The 16,649-nt window shown below is 44.7% G+C and overlaps 1 protein-coding gene across 4 annotated transcripts in view; it reads left to right on the top strand.

Annotated features, from left to right (window-relative positions):
* The window catches only part of LOC135506112 (arf-GAP with SH3 domain, ANK repeat and PH domain-containing protein 2-like), a 55,271-nt gene that overhangs the window by 10,723 nt on the left and 27,899 nt on the right, over positions 1–16,649 (top strand). For 3 of the 4 annotated variants that reach the window (XM_064925556.1, XM_064925555.1, XM_064925554.1), the window contains 3 exons: positions 9,143–9,215; positions 12,517–12,662; positions 16,268–16,342. In XM_064925556.1, the coding sequence (XP_064781628.1) occupies positions 12,552–12,662; positions 16,268–16,342 (186 nt within the window). In that variant the 5' untranslated portion in view covers positions 9,143–9,215; positions 12,517–12,551. Of the gene's footprint in view, positions 1–1,380; positions 1,897–9,142; positions 9,216–12,516; positions 12,663–16,267; positions 16,343–16,649 lie in introns of those variants that run through there. The other variant, XM_064925553.1, reaches the window with a different exon arrangement.

Raw genomic sequence — 16,649 nt, 5'->3', positions numbered from 1 at the left:
AAAGTTTGAACACCTACTCATTCAATGTTTTTATTTATTTTGACTATTTTCTACATTGTAGAATAATAGTGAAGACGTCAACTATAACACACAAGTGTCAAATCAAATATATTTTAGATTCTTCAAAGGTGTCACCCTTTGCCTTGATGACAGCTTTGCACACTCTTGGCATTCTCTCAACCACATTCATGATAAATATTTTTCCTATAGTCTTGAAGGAGTTCCCACATATGCTGAGCACTTGTTGGCTGCTTTTTGGTCCAACTCATCCAAAACCATCTCAATTGGGTTGTGGTCAGGTGATTGTAGAGGCCAGGTCGTCTGATGCAGCGCCACCACTCCTTCTTGGTCAAATAGCTCTTACACAATCTTTGCAGCAATTCAACTGTCAAAGCCTGATTCACGCAGTCCTCTCTGAACAGTTGATGTTGAGATGTGTCTGTTACTTAAACTCTGTGAAGCATTTATTTGGGCTGCAATCTGAGGTGCAATAAACTCTAATGAGCTTATCCTCTGCAGCAAAGGTAACTCTGGGTCTTACTTTCCTGTGGTGGTCCTCATGAGAGCCAGTTTCATCATAGCGCTTGATGGTTTTTGCAACTGCACTTGAAGAAACTTTCAATATGTAATTTTCCGCATTGACTGACCTTCATGTCTTAGAGTAATGATCGACTGTCGTTTCTCTGCTTATTTGAGCTGTTCTTGCCATAATATGGACTTGGTATTTTACCAAATAAGGCTATCTTCTGTATACCACCCCTACCTTGTCACAACACAACAGATGGGCTCAAACGAATTAAGAAGGAAAAATTACACAAATTAACTTTTAACAAGGCACACCTGTTAATTGAAATGCATTCCAGGTGACTACCTCTTGAAACTGGTTGAGAGAATGCAAAGCGTTGTCAATGCTGTCATCAAGGCAAAGGGTGGCTACTTTGAACAATCTCAAATATAAAATATATTTTGATTTGTTTAACACTTTTTTTGGTGACTACATGATTCCATATGTGCTACTTCATAGTTCTGATGTATTCTACAATGTACAAAAACCCTGGAATGAGTTGGTGTGCCCTAACTTTTGACTGATACTGTATATCTTAACCCCTTTTTTATATATACATCCATCTGCAACATCTTGACCATATACCTATTTATGAGGTACACCATTTTGGAAAGTTATTTATAACTATTCATTCATAAATAGAGTTCCTATGGCGCACACCTGTTGCCGGAGCCACCTTATCTTCAACTTTTGTCGTAGCTGTCATTGCTAGTGAGTGTTGAACGCCAACTGAGCAAAGGTAAATCCATCTCTGCTTCTTTTCGCCCAAACATGCCCATTCACGCGTTCGTCCCGCCCCTTTCTATGTTCAGGTTGACGCTCCACTTTATGCGCTCAGTCACAGGTTGTGTAAACTGGAGCTGGTGGGACAGATCCGGATAGACCACAGGGAGAAAGGGATTTCACATTGTTTTTAATAATTTTTTTTGCGTGGGCAAACTAGTATTGGAGTATTTTTTTTCTTCGCGGTGGATACAAGGATAACCCACAAATAAAGGGACATTTTACTACTGTAGTTTTTACTGTATGTGGATCGACGCAGATACCGGAATGGCAAATTTGGGAGTAGCCTAACAAATCGTATGGCACACTTTGATTTATAAATCTTACATTTTCGTTGGGTAAACTTACTGTTTAATCAACAACAAATTGAGGAACAACGTATTTTATAGATATTAACGCATTTAAAGTGAGCAAACATGCCGCTGCCGGAGTTGATCACGGTCACGGAATTTGTGGCGGAAACTAACGAGGACTACAAAGCGCCCACAACCTCGAATTTCACCACTAGAATGTCCCATTGTCGGAACGCCGTGGCAGCATTAGAAGAGGTGGGTGCAGGCCATGGCAGTGTGAAAACTTAATATAATTGTCTCGAAATGTGAAACGGTGTTCTTAGATTAACGTGTGCGTCTTTACGCACAAGGTAGGCCTAACTGCATTTTTACAGTTTTGTCGAGTTCACTTTCCCCGAAAGTGATCAGGCTAGACCTTCTAAACTCAAAATAGTAACGAAAAAAATACATTTTCTTTTCGAAATCAAAGCAGGTTTTCTTATCCTAGTTGGGTTGAACCTCGCCCATGCCGTTCTCCACAAGTGTCCACCAACAAGTGCCCACACCATAGTTTATAGGTATTCCATTCTAAACAATTCAGAAATCCATAGACAAAAAAATTAGTTAAATTCCCTTTGAAATATGTAATTATTGTAGGCTACAAACATCTCTGTGACTTATGCAAAAATGCCTTACCCCAATGTAAGGAAGAGATCTTATCTGTTTGCCAGAGAGGCAGTTTCGCTTGTGGACACATCCACACATTAGAGTCTTGAGCCCTATACAAACTTTGAGTAGTACCACACCTTTAATGCCCAGTGGATCCCTCACACATCCATATCCATTGAATTGGCTTTCCTTACTAGGTCCCAAATGGCATCCATATGGCTGGACTATTTGGGACATAACCCTTGTGTTGTTGGCATAAGGCCTATTGTCATGCACAGTAGACCACAATGGGTGTTTTCTACGGTATTCAGATCTGCTCCTGATTGTTCTCTGGAGATGTGCTGTTGCCCTGGGCCAGGCTTGTAATAGGCTGGTAATAAGGAAGTGATCTCTATGCCCCAGGTCAGGCAGGTGATAGGCTGGTAATAAGGAAGTGGTCTCTCTATGCCACCGATACACTACTGGCCTTACGGCAGGCTGTATGAATCACTGGATTGGTGTCACAGTTTAGGGCCTATTCAAATTACGGCATACTGTGTTTGCACAATGGAGGAAGACACACACTGCCATATGAGAGGATCTGCTGCTGTGTGTACAGTGTTGCATGAGTGTCCACATGAGGAGAGGTTACTAGAGTGAACTTGTGTTAGAGTTACATTTAGTGGAATCTCTCAAAACAAGGAAGTGTTGTATTTCATTGGCTTTCTCTGTTTCACAACTGAAAGTCAAACAGATTTTACCCCACTAAACACTGTGTATATCAAGTTGGACAGAAACACATACAGGCACATATGCTTCACTCATGTTGCCCAAGTCAAATTTTATTGGTCACATACACGTGTTTAGCAGATGTTATTGTGGATGTAGCGAAATGCTACCTTCAGCAGGCAGGCAGCTGTGACGGTGGTTTACATCAGGTCGACTGACAGGCAGCACTCTCCTTCCCAGTTCCTCTTATCTGCATGACATTGCCTGAGCAGCCTATTGTGGACTGGAGTGTCTTGCTGTTTCCTTGCCTGTGTTGCATGGTGGGTAGCTCTTGTCCAGGAAGCCTCAGTGTCAGCCAGCTGCATGTAATGCCCTGGACCAGAGCAATGTGGTGGGGAACACTACCATATAGTCTCGTCGGAGGATCACTCTCTAGTCTAGCTCACAACAAAGCTCTAGCTTGGTAGATCACTGCTGCATCCTGGGAGAGTCCCTGGGGCTTGAGCTGATGCACTCCTGTCCAAGCATGCTTTCTCTCTTTCTTTTCCTCCTCCTCTCTCTCACAGACTGCCCAGCCTGTCCCAGCTTGTCTACTCCCATGCTTTCCTCCCACTGGGCACATACTGGTTGAATCAACGTTGTTTCCACATCATTTTTAATTAAATTACGTTGAACCAACGTGGAATAGACGTTGAATTGACGTCTGTGCCCAGTGGGCTCCCTGGACTGGGTGAGTGTCCACTGGGCTCCCTGGACTGGGTGAGTGTCCGCTGGGCTCCCTGGACTGGGTGAGTGTCCGCTGGGCTCCCTGGACTGGGTGAGTGTCCGCTGGGCTCCCTGGACTGGGTGAGTGTCCGCTGGGCTCCCTGGACTGGGTGAGTGTCCGCTGGGCTCCCTGGACTGGGTGAGTGTCCGCTGGGCTCCCTGGACTGGGTGAGTGTCCGCTGGGCTCCCTGGACTGGGTGAGTGTCCGCTGGGCTCCCTGGACTGGGTGAGTGTCCGCTGGGCTCCCTGGACTGGGTGAGTGTCCGCTGGGCTCCCTGGACTGGGTGGGTGTCCGCTGGGCGACCTGGACTGGGTGAGTGTCCGCTGGGCGACCTGGGCTGGGTGAGTGTCCGCTGGGCGACCTGGGCTGGGTGAGTGTCCGCTGGGCGACCTGGGCTGGGTGAGTGTCCGCTGGGCGACCTGGGCTGGGTGAGTGTCCGCTGGGCGACCTGGGCTGGGTGAGTGTCTGCTGGGCGACCTGGGCTGGGTGAGTGTCTGCTGGGCGACCTGGGCTGGGTGAGTGTCCGCTGGGCTACCTGGGCTGGGTGTTTCCACTGGGCTCCCTGGGCTAGGTGAGTGTCTGCTGGGCTGGGTGAGTGTCCACTGGGCTCCCTGGGCTGGGTGTTTCCGCTGGGTAAGTGTCTGCTGGGTGACCTGGGCTGGGTGTTTCCACTGGGCTCCCTGGGCTGGCTGAGTGTCCAGTGGACGGACAATGTAGAGTACAACAGAACCATTTGGTTTGGGTAGGCATGATAGTGTGAAAAGGGTGTGGCTGACACATCAACCAAGGACACAGCATTGTCATCTGCTCACCCAAGAAAGTTAGTAATTACTGTAGATATAAATTCACACGGGAATGGCAAAATATGTCAGTTGAATGAGTTCATCTACTCATCTAATGTATTTCTCCACTGTTGTTTTAGTTGACCATTACAGGACCACAACATCTGATCTCTACTGTTATTTTAGTTGACCATTACAGGACCACAACATCTGATCTCTACTGTTATTTTAGTTGACCATTACAGGACCACAACATCTGATCTCTACTGTTATTTTAGTAGACCATTACAGGACCACAACATCTGATCTCTACTGTTATTTTAGTAGACCATTACAGGACCACAACATCTGATCTCTACTGTTATTTTAGTAGACCATTACAGGACCACAACATCTGATCTCTACTGTTATTTTAGTTGACCATTACAGGACCACACCATCACATCTCTACTGTTATTTTAGTAGACCATTAGAGGACCACAACATCTGATCTCTACTGTCATTTTAGTAGACCATTACAGGACCACACCATCACATCTCTACTGTTATTTTAGTTGACCATTACAGGACCACACCATCACATCTCTACTGTTATTTTAGTTGACCATTACAGGACCACAACATCTGATCTCTACTGTTATTTTAGTAGACCATTACAGGACCACAACATCTGATCCCTACTGTTATTTTAGTTGACCATTACAGGACCACAACATCTGATCTCTACTGTTATTTTAGTAGACCATTACAGGACCACACCATCTGATCCCTACTGTTATTTTAGTTGACCATTACAGGACCACACCATCACATCTCTACTGTTATTTTAGTAGACCATTAGAGGACCACAACATCTGATCTCTACTGTTATTTTAGTAGACCATTACAGGACCACAACATCTGATCTCTACTGTTATTTTAGTAGACCATTAGAGGACCACACCATCACATCTCTACTGTTATTTTAGTTGACCATTACAGGACCACAACATCTGATCTCTACTGTTATTTTAGTAGACCATTACAGGACCACACCATCTGATCCCTACTGTTATTTTAGTAGACCATTACAGGACCACAACATCTGATCTCTACTGTTATTTTAGTAGACCATTACAGGACCACAACATCTGATCTCTACTGTTATTTTAGTAGACCATTACAGGACCACAACATCTGATCTCTACTGTTATTTTAGTAGACCATTACAGGACCACAACATCTGATCTCTACTGTTATTTTAGTTGACCATTACAGGACCACAACATCTGATCTCTACTGTTATTTTAGTAGAACATTACAGGACCACACCACCACATCTCTACTGTTATTTTAGTTGACCATTACAGGACCACAACATTTGATCTCTACTGTTATTTTAGTAGACCATTACAGGACCACAACATCTGATCTCTACTGTTATTTTAGTAGACCATTACAGGACCACAACATCTGATCTCTACTGTTATTTTAGTTGACCATTACAGGACCACAACATCTGATCTCTACTGTTATTTTAGTAGAACATTACAGGACCACACCACCACATCTCTACTGTTATTTTAGTTGACCATTACAGGACCACAACATTTGATCTCTACTGTTATTTTAGTAGACCATTACAGGACCACAACATCTGATCTCTACTGTTATTTTAGTAGACCATTACAGGACCACACCATCACATCTCTACTGTTATTTTAGTTGACCATTACAGGACCACAACATCTGATCTCTACTGTTATTTTAGTAGACCATTACAGGACCACACCATCACATCTCTACTGTTATTTTAGTAGACCATTACAGGACCACACCATCACATCTCTACTGTTATTTTAGTTGACCATTACAGGACCACACCATCACATCTCTACTGTTATTTTAGTAGACCATTACAGGACCACACCATCACATCTCTACTGTTATTTTAGTAGACCATTACAGGACCACACCATCACATCTCTACTGTTATTTTAGTAGACCATTACAGGACCACACCATCACATCTCTACTGTTATTTTAGTAGACCATTACAGGACCACACCATCACATCTCTACTGTTATTTTAGTTGACCATTACAGGACCACACCATCACATCTCTACTGTTATTTTAGTTGACCATTACAGGACCACACCATCACATCTCTACTGTTATTTTAGTAGACCATTACAGGACCACACCATCACATCTCTACTGTTATTTTAGTAGACCATTACAGGACCACAACATCTGATCTCTACTGTTATTTTAGTAGACCATTACAGGACCACAACATCTGATCTCTACTGTTATTTTAGTAGACCATTACAGGACCACAACATCTGATCTCTACTGTTATTTTAGTTGACCATTACAGGACCACACCATCACATCTCTACTGTTATTTTAGTTGACCATTACAGGACCACACCATCACATCTCTACTGTTATTTTAGTAGACCATTACAGGACCACACCATCACATCTCTACTGTTATTTTAGTAGACCATTACAGGACCACAACATCTGATCTCTACTGTTATTTTAGTAGACCATTACAGGACCACAACATCTGATCTCTACTGTTATTTTAGTAGACCATTACAGGACCACACCATCACATCTCTACTGTTATTTTAGTAGACCATTACAGGACCACACCATCACATCTCTACTGTTATTTTAGTAGACCATTACAGGACCACAACATCTGATCTCTACTGTTATTTTAGTAGAACATTACAGGACCACACCACCACATCTCTACTGTTATTTTAGTTGACCATTACAGGACCACAACATCTGATCTCTACTGTTATTTTAGTAGACCATTACAGGACCACAACCTCTGATCCCCATCGTTCCCAAGTGTGGTTTTCCCACAAACCATTTCCTTGTTTTTACAGCCTCTCTGGTTTCTGAGCTTCATATCAGAGACTGTATCTTGGCAGTGCACTACGTTTAACCAGAGCCCTATGAGAATGTGTTGCCATTTTGGACTCACAGAGAGTGGCTGCCGATCACTATAGCATTATGGTTGTGCAAGCAGACCGTGGGCTTGGCTGGCATGTTGCCATGTCTGTCGTGTTACTGTGTAAACAGCAGGGCTGGGCTCAGGACTGCATGGCCATTCTCTCATTCACTGCTCTTATCTCAGGGGAATTCGTACACACAGTGACTAAGGAGTGAGTGAGTGATAGTTCCAGGAGTCCTTTCTGTTTACTTCCTGCCTCATAGATGTGTTTCTTTGTGATCCCTCTCCCTACAGCCTCTTGATCAAATCAAATCACATTTTATTGTCACATGCGCCGCATACAACAGGTGTAGACAGTGAAAGCCCCTAACCAACAATGCGTTCAAAAGTTAAGAAGAAAAATGTGTGAAGTAAACAAATAGATAAGTAGAAAAATAGAAAATTAAAGTAACAAATAATTAAACAAGTAACATTGTTAAACATGATATACCCCATAGATGTCTCTGTGTGTTCTCTCTCCCTATAGGCTCTAGATGTACCTCATAGATGTGTCTCTGTGTGTTCTCTCTCCCTATAGGCTCTAGATGTACCTCATAGATGTGTCTCTGTGTGTTCTCTCTCCCTATAGGCTCTAGATGTACCTCATAGATGTGTCTCTGTGTGTTCTCTCTCCCTATAGGCTCTAGATGTACCTCATAGATGTCTCTGTGTGTTCTCTCTCCCTACAGGTTCTAGATGTACCTCATAGATGTATCTGTGTGTTCTCTCTCCCTATAGGTTCTAGATGTACCTCATAGATGTGTCTCTGTGTGTTCTCTCTCCCTACAGGTTCTAGATGTACCTCATAGATGTGTCTCTGTGTGTTCTCTCTCCCTACAGGTTCTAGATGTACCTCATAGATGTATCTGTGTGTTCTCTCTCCCTATAGGTTCTAGATGTACCTCATAGATGTGTCTCTGTGTGTTCTCTCTCCCTACAGGTTCTAGATGTACCTCATAGATGTGTCTCTGTGTGTTCTCTCTCCCTACAGGTTCTAGATGTACCTCATAGATGTGTCTCTGTGTGTTCTCTCTCCCTACAGGTTCTAGATGTACCTCCATAGATGTGTCTCTGTGTGTTCTCTCTCCCTACAGGTTCTAGATGTACCTCATAGATGTGTCTCTGTGTGTTCTCTCTCCCTACAGGTTCTAGATGTACCTCATAGATGTGTCTCTGTGTGTTCTCTCTCCCTATAGGCTCTAGATGTACCTCATAGATGTGTCTCTGTGTGTTCTCTCTCCCTATAGGCTCTAGATGTACCTCATAGATGTGTCTCTGTGTGTTCTCTCTCCCTATAGGTTCTAGATGTACCTCATAGATGTGTCTCTGTGTGTTCTCTCTCCCTATAGGCTCTAGATGTACCTCATTGATGTGTCTCTGTGTGTTCTCTCTCCCTATAGGCTCTAGATGTACCTCATAGATGTGTCTCTGTGTGTTCTCTCTCCCTATAGGCTCTAGATGTACCTCATAGATGTCTCTGTGTGTTCTCTCTCCCTATAGGCTCTAGATGTACCTCATAGATGTGTCTCTGTGTGTTCTCTCTCCCTACAGGTTCTAGATGTACCTCATAGATGTCTCTGTGTGTTCTCTCTCCCTACAGGTTCTAGATGTAGACAGAGGAGTACTTCACAAGATCAAGAAGTCTGTCAAGGCCATAAACATCTCTGGCCTGGGTGAGTACACAACAGTATAGAACCGTACAGTACACTACTACACAATACAGTACACTACTACACAATACAGTACACTACTACATAGTACATTACAGTGCAACACAGTACACCAGTGAGTGAGTCGGTCCTGGTGTACTGTTTCCATATATCCATAATGTATATAGTACCTATATCACATTCACTACATCCACTAACCTCTGTACACCAGTTGTGCAGCATGTTGGTATCCCTCAATATACTTCACAATAATATTAGAGAGAGAGAGAGAGAGATATGTTTATAGCACCTTAACACATTCCTCCCATTCCACACACCTGTCCCAGCAGGCCTAAGGAGCAGAGGTCCCTCCTACAATACGGTTTGATTCTAGCTTTAACACCACGTTGCTTCTGTTTGGAGCTGCTGTGTAAACGAAGCTCTGAGTCTTTACACACACTTTACAAGCCCAACAATCGTCACTGTTATGAAAGGCTGTGTAAGAATGACATCGTTAGTCTGTTCCCAGATCTGTTTGTGCTGGTCTTGAGTTGACAACTCCAATAGCTATTGAGTTGGCAAGGCAGCAGTTAGGTGTTTTTACTTAGAATTGATGTCATGTATTTATGTCAACTAAAAGTGTTGAGTGGTGGGAAGTCAGTCAGGAAAGTAGTAGAATGATTTCCATCCTGTTTCTGGGACATACTCTGTTCTAATGAAGCTTCTGCGTGGTCCTGCATGCTTCTGCGTGGTCCTGCATGCTTCTGCGTGGTCCTGCATGCTTCTGCGTGGTCCTGCATGCTTCTGCGTGGTCCTGCATGCTTCTGTGTGGTCCTGCATGCTTCTGTGTGGTCCTGCATGCTTCTGCGTGGTCCTGCATGCTTCTGTGTGGTCCTGCATGCTTCTGCGTGGTCCTGCAAGCTTCTGCGTGGTCCTGCAAGCTTCTGCGTGGTCCTGCATGCTTCTGTGTGGTCCTGCATGCTTCTGCGTGGTCCTGCATGCTTCTGTGTGGTCCTGCATGCTTCTGCGTGGTCCTGCATGCTTCTGCGTGGTCCTGCATGCTTCTGCGTGGTCCTGCATGCTTCTGTGTGGTCCTGCATGCTTCTGCGTGGTCCTGCATGCTTCTGCGTGGTCCTGCATGCTTCTGCGTGGTCCTGTGTGTGCTTCTACATCTGCATTGCTTGCTGTTTGGGGTTTTAGGCTGGGTTTCTGTATGACACTTTGACATCTGTTGATGTAAAAAAAAAGGGCTTTATAAATACATTTGATTGATTGAACACCACATCCAAGCCAGTTTCGTGTCTTGCAGAGAGATTTCCTGACACTCAGCACTCTGAGACGCTTTGTGTATGTCCCTGAGGGGATAAAGTTGTATTGAATTGAATGTATACGCCTTCACAAGTTTATCAGTGATCAGACCTAACAATTTTCAGGTCAATTTAGAAAAGACCGTATCACAGAGATATGAAATGTCTACTAAACAAGTCTCACTAACTCTTTAGGATACAAGTCTCACTAACTTTTTAAGATGCAAGTCTCACTCATAACTCTTTAGGATACAAGTCTCACTCATAACTCTTTAGGATACAAGTCTCACTCATAACTCTTTAGGATACAAGTCTCACTCATAACTCTTTAGGATACAAGTCTCACTCATAACTCTTTAGGATACAAGTCTCACTCATAACTCTTTAGGATACAAGTCTCACTCAGAACTCTTTAGGATACAAGTCTCACTCAGAACTCTTTAGGATACAAGTCTCACTCAGAACTCTTTAGGATACAAGTCTCACTCAGAACTCTTTAGGATACAAGTCTCACTCAGAACTCTTTAGGATACAAGTCTCACTCAGAACTCTTTAGGATACAAGTCTCACTCAGAACTCTTTAGGATACAAGTCTCACTCAGAACTCTTTAGGATACAAGTCTCACTCAGAACTCTTTAGGATACACGTCTCACTCAGAACTCTTTAGGATACACGTCTCACTCAGAACTCTTTAGGATACAAGTCTCACTCAGACCTCTTTAGGATACAAGTCTCACTCAGACCTCTTTAGGATACAAGTCTCACTCAGACCTCTTTAGGATACAAGTCTCACTCAGAACTCTTTAGGATACAAGTCTCACTCAGAACTCTTTAGGATACAAGTCTCACTCAGAACTCTTTAGGATACAAGTCTCACTCAGAACTCTTTAGGATACAAGTCTCACTCAGAACTCTTTAGGATACAAGTCTCACTCAGAACTCTTTAGGATACAAGTCTCACTCAGAACTCTTTAGGATACACGTCTCACTCATAACTCTTTAGGATACACGTCTCACTCAGAACTCTTTAGGATACACGTCTCACTCAGAACTCTTTAGGATACAAGTCTCACTCAGAACTCTTTAGGATACAAGTCTCACTCAGACCTCTTTAGGATACAAGTCTCACTCAGACCTCTTTAGGATACAAGTCTCACTCAGACCTCTTTAGGATACAAGTCTCACTCAGAACTCTTTAGGATACAAGTCTCACTCAGAACTCTTTAGGATACAAGTCTCACTCAGAACTCTTTAGGATACAAGTCTCACTCAGAACTCTTTAGGATACAAGTCTCACTCAGAACTCTTTAGGATACAAGTCTCACTCAGAACTCTTTAGGATACAAGTCTCACTCAGAACTCTTTAGGATACAAGTCTCACTCAGAACTCTTTAGGATACAAGTCTCACTCAGAACTCTTTAGGATACAAGTCTCACTCAGAACTCTTTAGGATACAAGTCTCACTCAGAACTCTTTAGGATACAAGTCTCACTCAGAACTCTTTAGGATACAAGTCTCACTCAGAACTCTTTAGGATACAAGTCTCACTCAGAACTCTTTAGGATACAAGTCTCACTCAGAACTCTTTAGGATACAAGTCTCACTCAGAACTCTTTAGGATACAAGTCTCACTAATAACTCTTTAGGATACAAGTCTCACTAATAACTCTTTAGGATACAAGTCTCACTCAGAACTCTTTAGGATACAAGTCTCACTCAGAACTCTTTAGGATACAAGTCTCACTCAGAACTCTTTAGGATACAAGTCTCACTCAGAACTCTTTAGGATACAAGTCTCACTCAGAACTCTTTAAGATACAAGTCTCACTCATAACTCTTTAGGATACAAGTCTCACTCAGAACTCTTTAAGATGGCATAGAGGCTCCTATTAAAATAAGAGTCTGTGTAAAGCCTCTTTGATTCATTTTTAATGATGTAAAGTGTGTTTGTGACCCATGAAAAATCACCTTTACACAAATTCTGATTTGACTTGATTTGACTACTGTGTTTCTCAGCCCACGTTGACAATGAGGAGCAGTACATTCAGTCTATGGAGAAGTTCGGAGACAACTGTGTCTCAAGAGAGGATCCGGAAGTGGGCTCAGCCTTCCTCAAGTTCGCCATCTTTACCAAAGAGCTCACAGCCCTCTTCAAGAACCTGGTGAGACCCCATCTCACATCACACATCTCTATACCTGTCTGTCTCTCTTCCTGTCTGTCTCTACATCCCTCTGTCTCTCTACCTGTCTGTGTCTACATCCCTCTCTCTCTACCTGTCTGTCTACATCCCTCTGTCTCTCTACCTGTCTGTCTCTCTTCCTGTCTGTCTCTCTACCTGTCTGTCTCTCTGCATCCCTCGGTCTCTCTACCTGTCTGTCTCTCTACCTGTCTGTCTACATCCCTCTGTCTCTCTACCTGTCTGTCTCTCTACCTGTCTCTCTCTCTACATCCCACTGTCTCTCTACCCGTCTGTCTACCTGTCTGTCTCTCTACCTGTCTGTCTCTACATCCCTCTCTCTCTACCTGTCTCTCTACCTGTCTGTCTCTCTACATGTCTGTCTCTACATCCCTCTGTCTCTCTACCTCTCTGTCTCTCTACCTCTCTGTCTCTCTACCTGTCTGTCTCTCTGCATCCCTCTGTCTCTCTACCTGTCTCTCTCTACCTCTCTGTCTCTCTACCTCTCTGTCTCTCTACCTGTCTGTCTCTCTGCATCCCTCTGTCTCTCTACCTGTCTGTCTCTCTGCATCCCTCGGTCTCTCTACCTGTCTGTCTCTCTGCATCCCTCGGTCTCTCTACCTGTCTGTCTACATCCCTCTGTCTCTCTACCTGTCTGTCTCTCTACCTGTCTCTCTCTACATCCCTCTGTCTCTCTACCTCTCTGTCTCTCTACCTGTCTGTCTCTCTGCATCCCTCTGTCTCTCTACCTGTCTGTCTCTCTGCATCCCTCGGTCTCTCTACCTGTCTGTCTACATCCCTCTGTCTGTCTACCTGTCTGTGTCTACATCCCTCTCTCTCTACCTGTCTGTCTACATCCCTCTGTCTCTCTACCTGTCTGTCTCTCTACCTGTCTGTCTCTCTGCATCCCTCGGTCTCTCTACCTGTCTGTCTCTCTACCTGTCTGTCTCTCTACCTGTCTGTCTCTCTACCTGTCTGTCTACATCCCTCTGTCTCTCTACCTGTCTGTCTCTCTACCTGTCTCTCTCTACATCCCTCTGTCTCTCTACCCGTCTGTCTACCTGTCTGTCTCTCTACCTGTCTGTCTCTACATCCCTCTCTCTCTACCTGTCTCTCTACCTGTCTGTCTCTCTACCTGTCTGTCTCTCTACCTGTCTGTCTCTCTGCATCCCTCGGTCTCTCTACCTGTCTGTCTCTCTGCATCCCTCGGTCTCTCTACCTGTCTGTCTCTCTACCTGTCTGTCTCTCTACCTGTCTGTCTCTCTACCTGTCTGTCTACATCCCTCTGTCTCTCTACCTGTCTGTCTCTCTACCTGTCTCTCTCTCTACATCCCTCTGTCTCTCTACCCGTCTGTCTACCTGTCTGTCTCTCTACCTGTCTGTCTCTACATCCCTCTCTCTCTACCTGTCTCTCTACCTGTCTGTCTCTCTACCTGTCTGTCTCTCTACCTGTCTGTCTCTCTGCATCCCTCGGTCTCTCTACCTGTCTGTCTACATCCCTCTGTCTCTCTACCTGTCTCTCTACCTGTCTCTCTCTACATCCCTCTGTCTCTCTACCCGTCTGTCTACCTGTCTGTCTGTCTACCTGTCTGTCTGTCTACCTGTCTGTCTCTCTACCTGTCTGTCTCTACATCCCTCTCTCTCTACCTGTCTCTCTGCCTGTCTGTCTCTACATCCCTCTGTCTCCCTACCTGTCTGTCTCTCTGCATCCCTCGGTCTCTCTACCTGTCTGTCTACATCCCTCTGTCTCTCTACCCGTCTGTCTACCTGTCTGTCTCTCTACCTGTCTGTGTCTACATCCCTCTCTCTCTACCTGTCTGTCTCTCTACCTGTCTGTCTCTCTACCTGTCTGTCTCTCTGCATCCCTCGGTCTCTCTACCTGTCTGTCTCTCTACCTGTCTGTCTACATCCCTCTGTCTCTCTACCTGTCTGTCTCTCTACCTGTCTCTCTCTCTACATCCCTCTGTCTCTCTACCCGTCTGTCTACCTGTCTGTCTCTCTACCTGTCTGTCTCTCTACCTGTCTGTCTCTCTACCTGTCTGTCTCTCTACCTGTCTGTCTCTCTACCTGTCTGTCTCTCTGCATCCCTCGGTCTCTCTACCTGTCTGTCTACATCCCTCTGTCTCTCTACCTGTCTGTCTCTCTACCTGTCTCTCTCTACATCCCTCTGTCTCTCTACCCGTCTGTCTACCTGTCTGTCTCTCTCTACATCCCTCTGTCTCTCTACCCGTCTGTCTACCTGTCTGTCTCTCTACCTGTCTCTCTACATGTCTGTCTCTACATCCCTCTGTCTCTCTACCTGTCTGTCTCTCTACCTGTCTGTCTCTCTGCATCCCTCTGTCTCTCTACCTGTCTGTCTCTCTGCATCCCTCTGTCTCTCTACCTGTCTGTCTCTCTGCATCCCTCGGTCTCTCTACCTGTCTGTCTACATCCCTCTGTCTCTCTACCTGTCTGTCTACATCCCTCTGTCTCTCTACCCGTCTGTCTACCTGTCTGTCTCTCTACCTGTCTGTCTCTACATTCCTCTGTCTCTCTACCTGTCTCTCTACATCCCTCTGTCTCTCTACCTGTCTGTCTCTCTACCTGTCTGTCTCTCTGCATCCCTCTGTCTCTCTACCTGTCTGTCTCTCTGCATCCCTCTGTCTCTCTACCTGTCTGTCTCTCTGCATCCCTCGGTCTCTCTACATGTCTGTCTCTCTACCTGTCTGTCTCTACATCCCTCTGTCTCTCTACCTGTCTGTCTACATCCCTCTGTCTCTCTACCTGTCTGTCTCTCTACCTGTCTCTCGCTCTACATCCCTCTCTCTCTACCCGTCTGTCTACCTGTCTGTCTCTCTACCTGTCTCTCTACATCCATCTGTCTCTCTACCTGTCTGTCTCTCTACATGTCTGTCTCTACATCCCTCTCTCTCGACCTGTCTGTCTACCTGTCTGTCTCTCTATCCATCTGTCTCAACCTGTCTGTCTCTATATCCCCCAGTCTCTCTACCTGTCTGTCTCTCTACCTGTCTGTCTCTCTACCTGTCTGTCTCTCTACATACCTGTCTGTCTCTACATCCCTCTGTCTCTCTACCTGTCTGTCTCTACATCCCCCTGTCTCTCTACCTGTCTGTCTCTCTACATCCCTCTGTCTCTACATCCCTCTACCTGTCTGTCTCTCTACATCCCTCTGTCTCTCTACATCCCTCTGTCTCTCTACATCCCTCTGTCTCTCTACCAGTCTGTCTCTCTACCTGTCTGTCTCTACATCCCCCTGTCTCTCTACCTGTCTGTCTCTACCTGTCTGTCTCTCTACATCCCTCTCTCTCTCTACCTGTCTGTCTCTCTACATCCCTCTCTCTCTACCTGTCTCTACATCCCTCTGTCTCTACATCCCTCTCTCTCTCTACATGTCTGTCTCTCTACATCCCTCTCTCTCTCTACCTGTCTGTCTCTACAGGACCCTCTCTCTCTCTCTCTCTACCTGTCTGTCTCTACATCCCTCTTTCTCTACATCCCTCTGTCTCTCCCTGTCTGTTTCTACCTGTCTGTCTCTCTGCATCCCTCTGTCTCTCTACCTGTCTGTTTCTCTCTCTAATTGTTGTTTTCAGTTGCAGAACATGAACAACATCATCACCTTCCCCTTAGACAGTCTACTGAAAGGAGACCTGAAAGGGGTCAAAGGGGTAGGTGTATATTATTAACCACAGTGTTTAATATACCAGTCAGAACATGTGTTTAATATACCAGTCAGAACACGTGTTTAATATACCAGTCAGAACACGTGTTTAATATACCAGTCAGAACACGTGTTTAATATACCAGTCAGAACACGTGTTTAATATACCAGTCAGAACACGTGTTTAATATACCAGTCAGAACACGTGTTTAATATACCAGTCAGAACACGTGTTTTAATATACCAGTCAGAACACGTGTTTTAATATACCAGTCAGAACACGTGTTTTAATATACCAGTCAGAACACGTGTTT

The sequence above is a fragment of the Oncorhynchus masou genome, chromosome 19 (genome assembly GCF_036934945.1).
Source record: "Oncorhynchus masou masou isolate Uvic2021 chromosome 19, UVic_Omas_1.1, whole genome shotgun sequence".
In the NCBI taxonomy this organism is placed as follows: Eukaryota; Metazoa; Chordata; class Actinopteri; order Salmoniformes; family Salmonidae; genus Oncorhynchus; species Oncorhynchus masou.
This window is presented reverse-complemented; position numbering and strand designations above follow the sequence as displayed.